Source organism: Branchiostoma floridae, chromosome 2 (genome assembly GCF_000003815.2).
Source record: "Branchiostoma floridae strain S238N-H82 chromosome 2, Bfl_VNyyK, whole genome shotgun sequence".
In the NCBI taxonomy this organism is placed as follows: domain Eukaryota; kingdom Metazoa; phylum Chordata; class Leptocardii; order Amphioxiformes; family Branchiostomatidae; genus Branchiostoma; species Branchiostoma floridae.
In genome coordinates this window covers 19,142,262-19,155,487 of record NC_049980.1, presented here as the reverse complement: position 1 = coordinate 19,155,487, position 13,226 = coordinate 19,142,262, and the positions used below count along the sequence as shown (strand labels likewise).

Below are 13,226 nucleotides of genomic sequence, written 5' to 3'. Positions count from 1 at the left end.
TCTACTTAGTGTTGATCTTCCTTGGAGGAAATCACGATGTTACTGAAGGTAGGTAACGTTTTAATTGTCGTCAATATTAATCATTATTCGACTTGTGGGAGGGGGGCAGAAGAAAATGGCGTCAACAATGGCATGGTTGGAACCGTCGCTTGTTCTGGAACGCCATTGTACCGCGTGGTTATGCCTGACAACCTGCTGTTTACTTCAGTTCGAAGAAAATTTCGCCGCGTTCGGTCACGATTTTGTGTCTCTCTCGCGATGTCGGAGTTTTTCGGGCCAAGTTTGGACGGTACGTACCCAACCATGTCCATCTACGGTGGACCTCTTTATGCGGAGTTCTTGGGACCGTTCTACGCCAATGCGACTGCAGGAAGTTTCTCAACAACTCCATCAACAGCCGAACCCGTGGGTTCTCACCCAGGTCTACCCGGCTGGGAAGACAAGGCAGTTCAAGACTTGCAAGACATCTGGTTGGATCTAGAAGAATCCTTGTCAAACAAGTACCACTCCAGGGTTGAGAGAGATGACGTTCCACAGATTGAGGAACTGGCGAGGTTGTTTGTATTCCGTGCCAAAAGCTCACAGCGCTGGGTACCATACTACACTGCGCTATCTCCCACAGCTACACCCTGCCCAGAGCCTGAAGTTAAAGCTACAGAGGCTGGAGCCACACCAACAGATCAGGACATCAGAATCCTGGCCAGAGAGGAAGATGAAGAAGACGACCTGAAGGATTGGATAAATGGAATGAACGATGATCTTGACATTTCCTCCATGATACAAGAGGCTGGATGTGATTTGTTGAGTGGCGCTGATGAAGAAGACTTGAGTGCGGTGACATCTATCAGTCAGCTCACCAGTGGCCAGACTCCTGAATGTGACCGTTCTGTCTTGATTGGTTGTGAAGAGACACAGTCCAACCAGTGTGATACCCCATTTGAAGAGGAGGATGACAAGTCTGCAACTATGGATCTGGCAGCTACTTACAACAGCCTGGCAGAACAACCCATGCCTTGCCTCCCGTTTGAGAGCCAGTCACCTGCAAACATGCCAAAGCCATCATCACCAGCAACTGAGTTGTTGCTGACCCCAGTTTATGATGATGCTTGTGCACACTATCCCAGTTGTGCTGAGGAGCCACCGTCCCCGAAGTGTGCTTCTGTTGTGGAGCGTGATGATTGGGTCATGATAGCAGCTGTGGCAACTCTCTTTGTGTATCACGCCAAGCACAGCCTGCGCCATGTGCCGTACTACACCTGTCAGTCTCCAGCGCATACCCCACCGGCCACTCCAAGACTGGTGATGGATGGATTGTCAGGTGATGAAGATGTACAAAGCCTTGCTAGGAGAGCTGATGAAGAAGACATAGCAGATTGGGTCAATGGGATGTGTGGCACTGGAGACCAATCTACAACTACTACGTTGTTGCACCAAAGTGAAGATGTGCACAGTCTTGCCACAAAAATTGGCAAGGAAGACACACAAGACTTTGTCAATGAAACATGTGGTGACCAATCTACACCTACCAAATTGTTGCAACAAGATAAAGGTGTCCACGGTCATGCCAAGGAAATCTATAAGGAAGACACACAAAGCTTTGTCAATGAAACATGTGGAGACAAATCTTCACCTACCTCATTTATGCACCAAGGTGACGATGTCCACAGTCTTGAAAAGGAAGAGCAAGACAACTTAAATGTCACTCTCATGTGTGGCCCCTCTCATCAAATGGCACCTGCTGCATTGACAGTTCAAGATGCAGATACCCAAGCCAAGAAAGGTGACAAGGAAGGTCAAGGAAAGTTGATTGATGGTATGTCTGACATGTCCAACAAGCCTATCATATTAGTGCCCCTACTTCTGCTATCCCTCTGCATGATAACTCTACTTTTGTGATCTTAATTGATGATCATGTGCCCTATCTAACAACATGAAGGCTTACATCCTGATTATGTTGAATTCTGAAGGCTTAGTCACACTTAAACTCTGGTCCTTGAACTTAAGAATTTATTATGTATTAAAGAAAATTATGAAGTAATGTTTTACTTGAATCTGTAAAACAATATACACTACAACATGTATGTTACCATTCCAGAGAAAGACATGCATATGAAGGCCCAAACTGATGAGCCCAAGAAGAGGAGAGGCAAATGGTGGGACTTAAGGAAAAAGAGAGAGATGGCCACAGACAGGACAAATGGCACCAACAATGGTCAGTAGACTATTGGTTCCATTCTATAGTTTCTGCTTTGATTATAAGAAGTACTTTTGTTAGATAACTTTGTAGTAGTCCGTGTTTGTACAAGGTGATTTTGTAATGGTCCATTTACTATTTTTGCCTTGAGGGAGAGGTGAATGACATGTTGCATTGGCTTGTGAATGTTGGCTTTCTAGTTATTTCTGCTTTCTGTTCTTTTCAACAAAGAGGATGCAAAGAAAGGAAGGAAGTGGTGGAGGAGAGCATTCAAGAAGGAGAGTGATGGAAAGACAAGTAGCAGTGACAATGGTGAGTAGAATTCATTAAATAATGATCAGTACTGGTATGTATGAGAGAAAATAATGCCTGTATTTTGACTGATTTGACATCAGCAGCTTGTCATGTCTGTTAAGGGTTAAGTAAATGAACTGAGACAGATTCAAGTTGGAATACTAAGCACTACAGTAGGGGGAACTGAACTGAACAGTAGGGGGCCAGTCACCAGTAGGGGGTAAATAAATGATGAGTTTTCCTCTATGCAGTATGTATCATTTTGTAGTCTATATATAATGAATACATTTATTTACCCACCTTTCTTATTACCCGGGTGGGGTTTGAACCCTCAACTACCCAACTGCAATGATATTGTAAGTTGAACACCTGGCCAAATGTGGCAATATGGGATTTAGAATCATGTCTTGTAACTCAAAAAAGTATTTTGATCCACTACTTCTACACCTTGTTTCCATAGTAGTAGTAGCATGAATGTCTGTACCCAAACATTTGCATAGTCACATATTATTTTGGACTTAAGCACACTGTCAGTGCTAACATGTGATCTGTTTTTGTTATGTCACAGAGCAAAGAAATCGCTGGTGGAAGATCTTCAGGGAGAAACAGTCACAAAGTAAGACTTAACACCCATGTCACCAATATAGATATCAACATTACTCACACTGATAAATTACATGTTCATGGGTTAGATAAAGTATTGACAGACTGTGTGTAGGTGTCATATCAAACAGAAGTTGGTTTTGAAGTTGTTTTTGAAATGGCCAGGTCTCTTTTAATTTACACCTGTAGAGATGCCTAATCATTAAAGTATGATTTTGAAAGTACTAAAGTCCTGATACATTTCAATTTTACATTGTTTAGATATATTCCTTGGATCACTTCAGCCAAAATCTACAAGAAGGGGAATCATACCTACTGACTCTTTTTTTCAGGACTGTTATCAGAAACATTAATTTTCCTACACCATGGCAATGCATTAGTGATGTTAAATGTTCTTCTGCAGAGAAAGGACAAGGAATGGAAGATGAGATGACAACTAAAGATTCAAACACAAAATGGTGGAAGATTGGCAGTAAGAAGAGTGTGGGCAGTCAAGCTGACACAGGAATGGGTGATAACAAGACTGGTTAGTTGTAGTTACCTTTTCACTCTCATTTCAGGTGTAATCAATGTTAAATACTTACCGTCAACCTGTTTTACAAGTATTAGAGTTGAGAACTAGTGTCATGTATGTTTGTGTTCATGGTGTGTTCAGCACCAAGGACAGATGTGTATACAGTTTGTGCTGTACACCAGTGTCCTTCATGTTCATGTAGATGTTGTTCGTGTGTATTGACAGTGGGTATCGAGTGTGTTGTGCACCAGTCCCCTGTATATTTGTGTAGTGTGTTCAGAACCATGGACAGTGTGAGTAGATTGTGTTGTACATCAGTGTCCTGTATGTTTGTGTGGATGGTGTGTTATGAACCAAGAACAGATCTGTGTACAAATTGTGTTGTACACCAGTGTTCTGCATGTTTGTGTAGATGCTGTGTTCAGCACCAAGGACAGGTCTGTGTTTGGATTGTGTTACGCACCAGTGTTCTGCATGTTTGTGTAGATGCCGTGTTCAGCACCAAGGACAGGTTTGTGTTTGGATTGTGTTGTACATCAGTGTCCTGTATGTTTGTGTGGATGGTGTGTTATGAACCAAGAACAGATCTGTGTACAAATTGTGTTGTACACCAGTGTTCTGCATGTTTGTGTAGATGCTGTGTTCAGCACCAAGGACAGGTCTGTGTTTGGATTGTGTTACGCACCAGTGTTCTGCATGTTTGTGTAGATGCCGTGTTCAGCACCAAGGACAGGTTTGTGTCTGGATTGTGTTGTACACCAGTGTTCTGTATGTTTGTGTAGATGCTGTGTTCAGCACCAAGGACAGGTTTGTGTTTGGATGGTGTTGTGCACCAGTGTTCTGTATCTTTGTGTAGATGCTGTGTTCAGCACCAAGGACAGGTTTGTTTGGATTGTGTTGTACACCAGTGTCCTGTATGTTTGTGTAGATGCTGTGTTCAGCACCAAGGACAGGTTTGTGTCTGGATTGTGTTGTGCACCAGCGTTCTGTATCTTTGTGTAGATGCCGTGTTCAGCACCAAGGACAGGTTTGTGTTTGGATTGTGTTGTACACCAGTGTTCTGTATGTTTGTGTAGATGCTGTGTTCAGCACCAAGGACAGGTTTGTGTTTGGATTGTGTTGTACACCAGTGTTCTGTATGTTTGTGTAGATGTTGTGTTCAGCACCAAGGACAGGTTTGTGTCTGGATTGTGTTGTGCACCAGTGTCCTGTATGTTTGTATAGATGCTGTGTTCAGCACCAAGGACAGGTTTGTGTTTGGATTGTGTTGTGCACCAGTGTCCTGTATGTTTGTGTAGATGCCGTGTTCAGCACCAAGGACAGGTTTGTGTTTGGATTGTGTTGTGCACCAGTGACCTGAATGTTTGTGTAGATGCCGTGTTCAGCACCAAGGACAGGTTGTGTCTGGATTGTGTTGAGCACCAATGACCTGTATGCTCTTGAAGATTGTTTGTTCGGCATCGAGGACAGATGTGTGTACAGATTGTGTTGTGGACCAGCGCATTGCATGTGTGTGTGTGTGTGTGTATGTGTGTGTGTGTGTATGGTAGTTAGACATAAACTTCATGCAACTAGCACACTAGGTCTTAACTTGTCCTGCGTCTGGCAAAACAACTGCAGAACATGATATCAGCACAATCAGTGACGTGTATGGTGTAACAACACAACGTCTTAAAGTTAAACATTCATTTCATTTTCTTACAGGAAGGAGTGCAGGATGCTGCATCTGCATGTGAAGAAGAGACCTAAAGTATATCTTGTGGCTCCTCTCACTTGGATTAAAGACAGATAGCACAATCAATTCAAGATGCTCTCAGTGGAAGGCAACTTGACTCAGCTTATTAGATGGTTACCATCTGCATTGTAAATATAAGGCCATTTTATTACTATATTTAATCTGAAGCAATACTGTTCATGCTTTTAATGACACAAGGATGGTGCTTTCAGCTATAAGCACTCTTTATTATTGTGCTATGTACAGTGTACCTCGATCACCAATTTAATGTTGGAAAGATTTAAAGGATTTTAACACAAATACTGCCAACATTCATTTTTGTACAGAGGGTTATATTTATGTATATATATGAAATTTTGAGAACAATATGCACATGTCCTAGAAGGACTATAACAGTCAATACGTTTGTATTGCAAAAGGCAACTCTGAGTAAAATTTTGATCAAAGGACTATGCTGTTGTTCTTGTATTCTTTCTATTCAAGCTTTTTTCTGCGTAAGTCTCCATATATCTACCAATCCACACATGTGTGCCAATGATGCATTTAGAACCATGTTGTCTGATATGTTAAGAGAAAAGTTAAGGATATATTTGGAACATGTGTGTAGACTTTTATCACTAAAAAAATCTTACATTTTAGGTGATATTTTGTTTTCCTAAACTTCCCTTGGATTGTACTCTTCTGCTGACATCCTTAGCTGTCACCTTCAAAGGGCTCAACCTATCTTTTCCCCTACTTTTCCCAGTTGTAGTAGCAGTCTTGTCAACATTGTCCATACTACTGGACGATGCTAGTGTTCTTTGGGGGGATTTTCTCATTTGGGCAGAGTTGTCTCTTCCTGTACCTGAATTCATCCGGCCAGAAGGACTGCCGACATTAAGTCTAGATTCAGAGCTTGATTTGGTCATCCTTGTCCTAATTGGCTCAGAATCTTTCCCCTCACTTGCATTGCCATCCTGGGCTGTAAATGGAGGCTCCTGATTGGCCCTAGCCTGTTTGAGAAAATCTGTTGCCTGGGAGACCTGCTGTCTGTGCTGTTGCAGGGAGGACTCCAGGTCAGCTGCTGTTCTGCTGTGCTGGACAGCACATTCTTTCTGCACCTGCTGTAGAGCTGTCACTAGCTGTGCCTGGAACCCACTTAGGGCTATAGAACCTGGACCAACGGGGCAAAGTACATGTAACGTAAACTCTCACAGTTCAACCTAGTACCCTAAGACTGGCACATCTCAGAAAAAGCAAATTCAATCTACTAAATGCAGAATCAGTAGTCCCCAGGATAGTTTTGAGGCCTTATTAACATTGATTTCTTAATGTGACTGTCTTATATAGGTACCCAGTGGAACAAGCTATTATGAGAGTTGATATCAAATCAAGTTTATCAAGATCAAAAATCATATGGGTTTTACCTGTGTTATCATCCTCTCCATTTTGCTCCCTTAAAGATTCAGATATAGACTCCAACTGCAAGGCAAAAAAGTGGTTCAAAGATTGTCATCATAAAATACTGTTAGTGGCTTAACATAAAGATGACAAAAACTGCACACAGTGTTGCTATATCTACATTTTCTTGTAAAATAAAATTCTTGCAGCTATTTTGGCTATATGTCAACATAAAAATATAACAGTGAAACTTACCTGATCTGAATGTTCTTTGAATGTCTTAAGAAAGTCCCTTAGTGCAGTTTCAGAGGCTGTGTCCCTTAATTCCCTGTATGACTCCAAAATTCCTTTAACACAAAGCAACATAATGTATTAGCTTATTTGATGCTGAGATTAAGAAACAGTGATCAAGTCAATTATGATAAATATTTACACCAAATCATTGTCCCATATGTGCTTGTCTGTGTATGCTCATCTTGTCACATTTCAGCATTTTAACCAATCAGTACTGGGTTGAAATCTCCAGCATCACAAACCTTTCAGTACTAATTTTGACTAATTAATAAGGCCAGACTTTTGCGTTCAGAGGCACAAATCACTACAACACACTTCCAGCTGACATATGGCATGTTACATATCAACTCCACTGCAGTTTAAAGCTGCCTTACAACACTTGTAACATCTTGACCTAAGACAAATGGCAAATGTACAAAATGTCAAAGCTGGGGACGACCCTGAGATTGAACCCCAACCCACGGAGTTCAATAACAGCTAGCACCGTGCGTACATGTCTAAAGAAGCACTAACATATAAACACTTGTATTGTTAATACTGATAAGAAGTTTTTCTCACCTTGCAGTGGGCTACTGATACCCTGCAGGACCTCCTGTTGGAATGCATTGTAAGCCTGAGTCAGTGCCTGTACCAGGGTGGTGGTGTACTTTATCTGTAGGTTCTGTACCTGTCTGAAGTGGGTCAGCTCTTCCTCCAGTGCTGCTATCTGTGGCATGAACACACACAGACTGGAAGTCAGGAGATGCATTTATGTTCACGTTTTCTAGTGACCACTGCAAATTATCACACTGCAAAAAGTATGGCACATAAACGAAATGAAAACATCAAAGAATTTTTTTTATTCTAATGTACATTACTGTACTGCATTAATGTACTTACTACATCTATGGACATAAAACATTGACTGGTGTTGCAATATACTTTGTCAATATTAGACATACCTGCATGGCTGTCATGTGCTTGGAGTAGCCCACTGCTATCATCAAACTTTCCACAATTTTCTTTACCTGTATACAATTAGAACATGTAAGCCACGGGTTCAAACAATAGATAAACAAAGACTACAATTCATTGGAAACTGCTGGTACATTAAAGACCATAAAGATTAATATTTTGGGAGCCCACTCCCAGTAAGACAAGCTGTGGAAGGGTAAGAAAGAACTGTATCATCCATCTTATAGAAGATACTAACCTGGACCACAATGTCCTGCTCAATGTTACCTTCTAAAGAGAAAGAGAGACACACACACAGAGCAGGTGAGTTAGTGAGTGAGGAAGTGAATGAGTAAGTGAGAGCAGGTGAGTGACTGAGTAATGACAAATTACATAACTGCTGATCTAAGTTGATGACAAAATGTTGAGTTGCAGATTCTGTAATCTGTACCTCATACTGCTTACTGCGAGGCATACTGGGAAGACTTGCCATGACATCATCCACAGAGACATGCATGCTGGGTAACCGTCTGACTGCAGACTGAAACAGCAAACATCAGTCTTATACATATGTAGTGAATCAATTGTTTTATTTCAATTGCCTATCTTTACAATGGCTTTCTGTAGCATTACATGATAGGGCCTTTAACAAAATGTCTTTAACAAGAAGTATGTATTGCATCTGAAGATATTGCTAAGTTTGCATTTTAGTGCAATGTATGTCTCAGAGTCAGAGGAAAATTGTAAGTGGGTGACAAAATTTGTAGGAGTGAACATTACACATATGCTGTTCCAGCATAGAACAAAGATGGCAGCCTTCTGACCACAAAAATCACATGCAAGATCGCAAGATAGTCTCCACTTCCTAATTATAAGACACTAGGCTCCTCCCCCAAGTCCGCTCCAATCAAAGCACATTCTGTACATCCAGAAAGTGCTCCATGGCTTGCGACGTCTTCTGGATATCCCAGAAGCGCTTCTGGAATAAAAGCGTATCTGGGATACAACATATAACATCCTTGGTGGTACTAAAATGCAGACTACTAATCCATGATGGTACTGCAACCATGGAATTTAAGACCACAAATAAGAAGGCAAGTGTAAGATGCATGTCAGAGTTTAAAACAGGTTTCATTATCATAAACCTGTAATAAAAGCATATGCTTGCAATTGGAAAACTAACCCAAGGAGCTGCAGGTACAAGCAGACTGAGGTGCATCAGGTCCTGACAGCACTGGTACAGCAGCTTGTCCAGGTCTCCAACCAGTCCTGTCAGTCTGTCGTACAGCACGCTGTCAGTCTGGTAGAACAGCGGCACCGGCTGGTGGTTCCTGATGCCCTCCACACACTGTTGCAGTCTCAGTAGCTTCCTGAACAGTTGAGAGAGCTGGGACTCAAGGGAGGCCTACGGAAAGGTAAAGCTGAATCAAGCAATTGCAAAATGTACAAGCAGCTCTGCAAACCACATAGGGCATTTCTATGATAGTGTTTCTAACTATTTGAAACAGAAATCTAGTATCTGTTGTTATTTGTTAAAGATACTTACTAAAAAGGACATGTGACATGATACTAGTATATGACATGCAAAACCAGAAATAAACTTATCACATATCATTTAACATTTTAGGTTACTGGAAACTGTACATCTTGAAACTATTGGAGCTGAAAATCCTGGAACCAATAAAGCACCTGTGTTCATCAGTATCTAAGTTGGACCAATGAAAGTTCTGTTGACTCTTACCACATGTTTCAGGTTGAGATGTCTGATGTCACCTCTGCAGATATCCAATAAGGACACACCTTCACCACTGCCTTTAACAGCAGCACTCTTCAGTAAGGATGACTGTTCAATAGTTTCACTGCTAAAACCAGTCTGGTGGAGAAAGATTATCATAGTAGATTGGAAAATGATATTTGTTATCATCAATTATAAGAACAATACTGACAGTCAAACAAGGGTAACCCCAATTGCAAGGAAACATTTTCATTGTTTAAGTCCTTCACATGCCTTTCTGCCTATACATGTAGGGGAGTGTCTATCTTAAAGTTTGTTTCTAAAGCCCTTGGGCTACAGTGTTGTGCAACAATACAGTAGGATGCTAGTCTGCTAGTAGTGGCATACACATTAAACTATGTCCTTTCCCATAAGTGCTGAGTCCTAAGCAGAGAAAGCAGTATGTGACATCTTTTAAGTCTTCAAACATGTACTGGGTTTGAACCAACAAAGAAAACACAAGTCAAATGATGGGAAAACATTTTTAAAAATTAATGTTTTACACAAATGAGACATATCCTACCTTTCCCTGTTTCTTTACCCTTGTTTTGGCTCCCATGACTGTGTGTATAAGGTGGGTAAGCTTGGCACGCTGTATGGATACAGTCGGGCCTGGGGATTCACAGGCCACCCATTCCCTGAAAAGTGAATAGTGTGATTCATAAGTCCAATTAAGGTTCAACTAAAAATGTATAAGGTAGTACAATCTAAGGTATGTTCTCTTCTTTTGCATATTTTGTCAATATTTTTACTAGAAAAGAGGGTTGAAAGAATCACATTTTAAAATTGTAACTGCAATAAGAAAAAACAATTTGCAGTTTTCAAGGAATTGCTAATCAATTACACATTGCAGAAAAAATGAGCCCTGTAGTAAGCTTAGTCTGTTGAATTATGAGCTTGAGTCCTAATCATTTATGTTTTGATTTCTGTTTTTGTACTTACTTTTGTATGCAAACAAATACCTTTGCTGAAACTGCTTAAACACCAAAACATGAAAGTAAGACTAAGAGAAGCTGATAGAAAGTTCCAGGTCACTAACCTGAGTGCTGATACTACCGCATCAAGAGCAGAATCAGCTTCTACCATGGCATCTTTATGGGAGCTCACAGAACCTGTCAGCTGAACTATCTGTTAGGCAACAAACATTAAAAAATGCATCGTTAGTAGTATATAAGTACATTTTTGTATACAAGTAATTTAAAACTGTTCTCTTTCTATCCTTGAGATTGATGTGTAAACCAGTGCACATTTGAAGATTACTCTTTCAGTTAGATTTGATGGATATTTGTGGATGTACACTAAACAGACAGTCCCCCCACTGACCTGTCTCTCCAGTTGTATGACGTGTGATTTGAGCATGTTGACTCTCCTCTCCTCCCAGTGCTCAGCCGCGCCCTCCTGTACCAGCTGATCGTACAGACTCCGCACCTCCTGCAGTTCCTGCCTCAACCGCTGGTTCTCCTCATGCAGCTCCTGGCATGGTCGGCAGGGACCAAGAAATTAGCGGATGGAACAGCAATCACAGAAACTTCAAACATAATGTTACATACATAGGAAAGTTGCAAAGAAGTCCATATTGTGAAAGTAAAAAAAAAAAAACATGCAAAGTGAGCAATCAATATTCAGAGTTGAGAAGGACTGGTGTATAGAAGATTTGACACAACAAGCCTGTTCACAGATCCAACTGCACGATGCTATTGTGATCCAGGCCCTTGTGAGTTGGATGTTGGCTGAACATTTAATGCTCAAGTCATGCTCCCAATGTCTACTAGTAACGATATCGTTCTGTTGTCCAAGGCAGTACTCGTGGGCGAGGGCCCAGGAACGATGAGTGATAAATGATACGGTTCTGCATTTCTATATCTGCTTGGAGATTAATGTTTTCAACCACCACCCCACTCTCTAGAGAGTAGAGTAGAGTAGAGAAGAACAAAGCAAGGACGTTATATAATTAAGAGTTAATGACCTGCCCTGAGGTGTATATGGTGTCATAATGCTTTGCCCTTTGCTATAACCACCGAATAATAAACCACCGAGTGAGTGAAGGCGGGTCATTAATGTTACTATCATATAGCCTAGTGTAGACCCAAACTTGCAAGCTCCTGTATGACACATAGATCCCTTGGTACTATACGTGTGAATTCCTTTGTCAAATTTCTGAAAATTTGCATTTGTTCTTTGGTAACTTTACATACATTTGTAAGGAGATTACAGATTGCATTTTGAAACCAAAATTTCCACAGAAAATATTCGAAACATTACAGTCTTTGACTTTTTAGAACAACAAAACTCACTATCAATGTTAACAGAAGGAGCCCCCCTTGCACTCTGTACTTTAAATATTCCCTCTGCTCTGGCATATGTTTCGCACCTTTTGATAGGCCAATGCCTGCATATCCCTTACTTTCCTGTGTATCGCTCCTTCTGATAGGTCAGAATGAAACGACACCGGTGTTGGTGTCGATTCGTTCTGACCAATCAGAAGGAGCGATACACACCGGGCTGGCTGGAATCTATGTGTTACAGCGTCATAACCAACATGGAATAGGGCCTTCTGATTGGTCCACGGTGCCTGTCTATATGATAATCTTTTATAGATTAAATAATGCAAGTACATGTAGTGTGGTTTCAGCAAGGTAGGAGCTTTTTGCATTTTGCCGCCTTAGCGGCAAAATGCCTTGTGGCCAGAGTAGTCGCCGTTGGAATGAACGGACCTGTTCAATCCATGCCAAACATTTCTATACCTGTTAAAACAGGCATTGCTTCAACATGGTCGCTCTAGCGCAGTGGGAAAATTTGCGCATTGTAAACCAATGCACCCGGCTCGATTCCGGGGAGGCAATTTTTTTTTTGACCTTCTTTTTTTTAATTTTTTTACATCCATTAAAATACTAATTTTTAAATCCATTGAAATACTAATTAACAATACTTTTGTATAGAACATTAAAACTCACCTTTGCACCTGTTCTACTTCTGCATTTTTTCGAAGTTGGGATATTTGAATGAACGAACCGTGAGACGTGCGATACTCTGCTTATATGTCGTTCTAACTTTCCATAAAATGCCCATACAACATCTATATCACAGAATTACACAAGGACAAACTGATTTTCTCGAAAATATCTGCATACTGTATGACAAAAATGTTCACTAAACATATTCATTTTCATATTTCTGGACATAAAGTCATTTGCATATTTGTGAATCTCTCCATGTGCCCATATCAGGTTTAGATACTCTATTTATATGACATTCTGATAACTAGAAAAAAAACATTCACACACGCAAACCTTGGCAAAATGCTAGCTTTTTTAAAAGCACTTGTTTACTCCACATTTGGCCGCTTGACCACAATTTCAGCATTTGTTGTTCTCATGAGGTTGGTCTGATAACCTCCTTGGCCTGATCAGTGTCCACTACTTGTGGTCGAAATCACCAGCATCTTGTACAGTAACCATTTATAAGTTCGTTCCTATTAGGGGTTTGCTTAAAAGGCTGGGGTGTC

At 40.9% G+C, this 13,226-nt stretch overlaps 2 protein-coding genes across 3 annotated transcripts in view; one reads left to right on the top strand and one right to left on the bottom strand.

The window, feature by feature from the left end:
- LOC118406729 lies at positions 1-5,789 on the top strand. The gene is made up of 6 exons (XM_035807022.1): positions 1-1,813; positions 2,096-2,212; positions 2,426-2,506; positions 3,057-3,104; positions 3,495-3,617; positions 5,310-5,789. Exons 1-6 carry the CDS (start codon positions 37-39, stop codon positions 5,339-5,341), a joined length of 2,178 nt encoding a protein of 725 aa, XP_035662915.1. The 5' UTR covers positions 1-36; the 3' UTR covers positions 5,342-5,789.
- Positions 5,547-13,226, bottom strand: part of LOC118406751 — an 8,664-nt gene continuing 984 nt past the window's right edge. For both annotated transcript variants that reach the window (XM_035807059.1, XM_035807068.1), the window contains exons 2-12: positions 11,045-11,194; positions 10,761-10,849; positions 10,245-10,359; positions 9,689-9,820; positions 9,131-9,352; positions 8,399-8,488; positions 7,956-8,021; positions 7,573-7,720; positions 6,976-7,067; positions 6,747-6,801; positions 5,547-6,493 (exon numbers count right to left, since the gene is read on the bottom strand). In XM_035807059.1, coding sequence (XP_035662952.1) covers positions 5,976-6,493; positions 6,747-6,801; positions 6,976-7,067; positions 7,573-7,720; positions 7,956-8,021; positions 8,399-8,488; positions 9,131-9,352; positions 9,689-9,820; positions 10,245-10,359; positions 10,761-10,849; positions 11,045-11,194 — 1,677 coding nt within the window. In that variant the 3' untranslated portion in view covers positions 5,547-5,975. The remainder of the gene's footprint in view (positions 6,494-6,746; positions 6,802-6,975; positions 7,068-7,572; positions 7,721-7,955; positions 8,022-8,398; positions 8,489-9,130; positions 9,353-9,688; positions 9,821-10,244; positions 10,360-10,760; positions 10,850-11,044; positions 11,195-13,226) is intronic.

Coding starts and splice junctions, on each gene's coding strand:
- LOC118406729 (XM_035807022.1), top strand. CDS start 37: ATGTTACTGAAGGTAGGTAACGTTTTAATTGTCGTCAATATTAATCAT. Junction 2,213..2,425: donor GACAAATGGCACCAACAATG/GTCAGTAGACTA, acceptor TTTTCAACAAAG/AGGATGCAAAGAAAGGAAGG. Junction 3,618..5,309: donor AATGGGTGATAACAAGACTG/GTTAGTTGTAGT, acceptor ATTTTCTTACAG/GAAGGAGTGCAGGATGCTGC.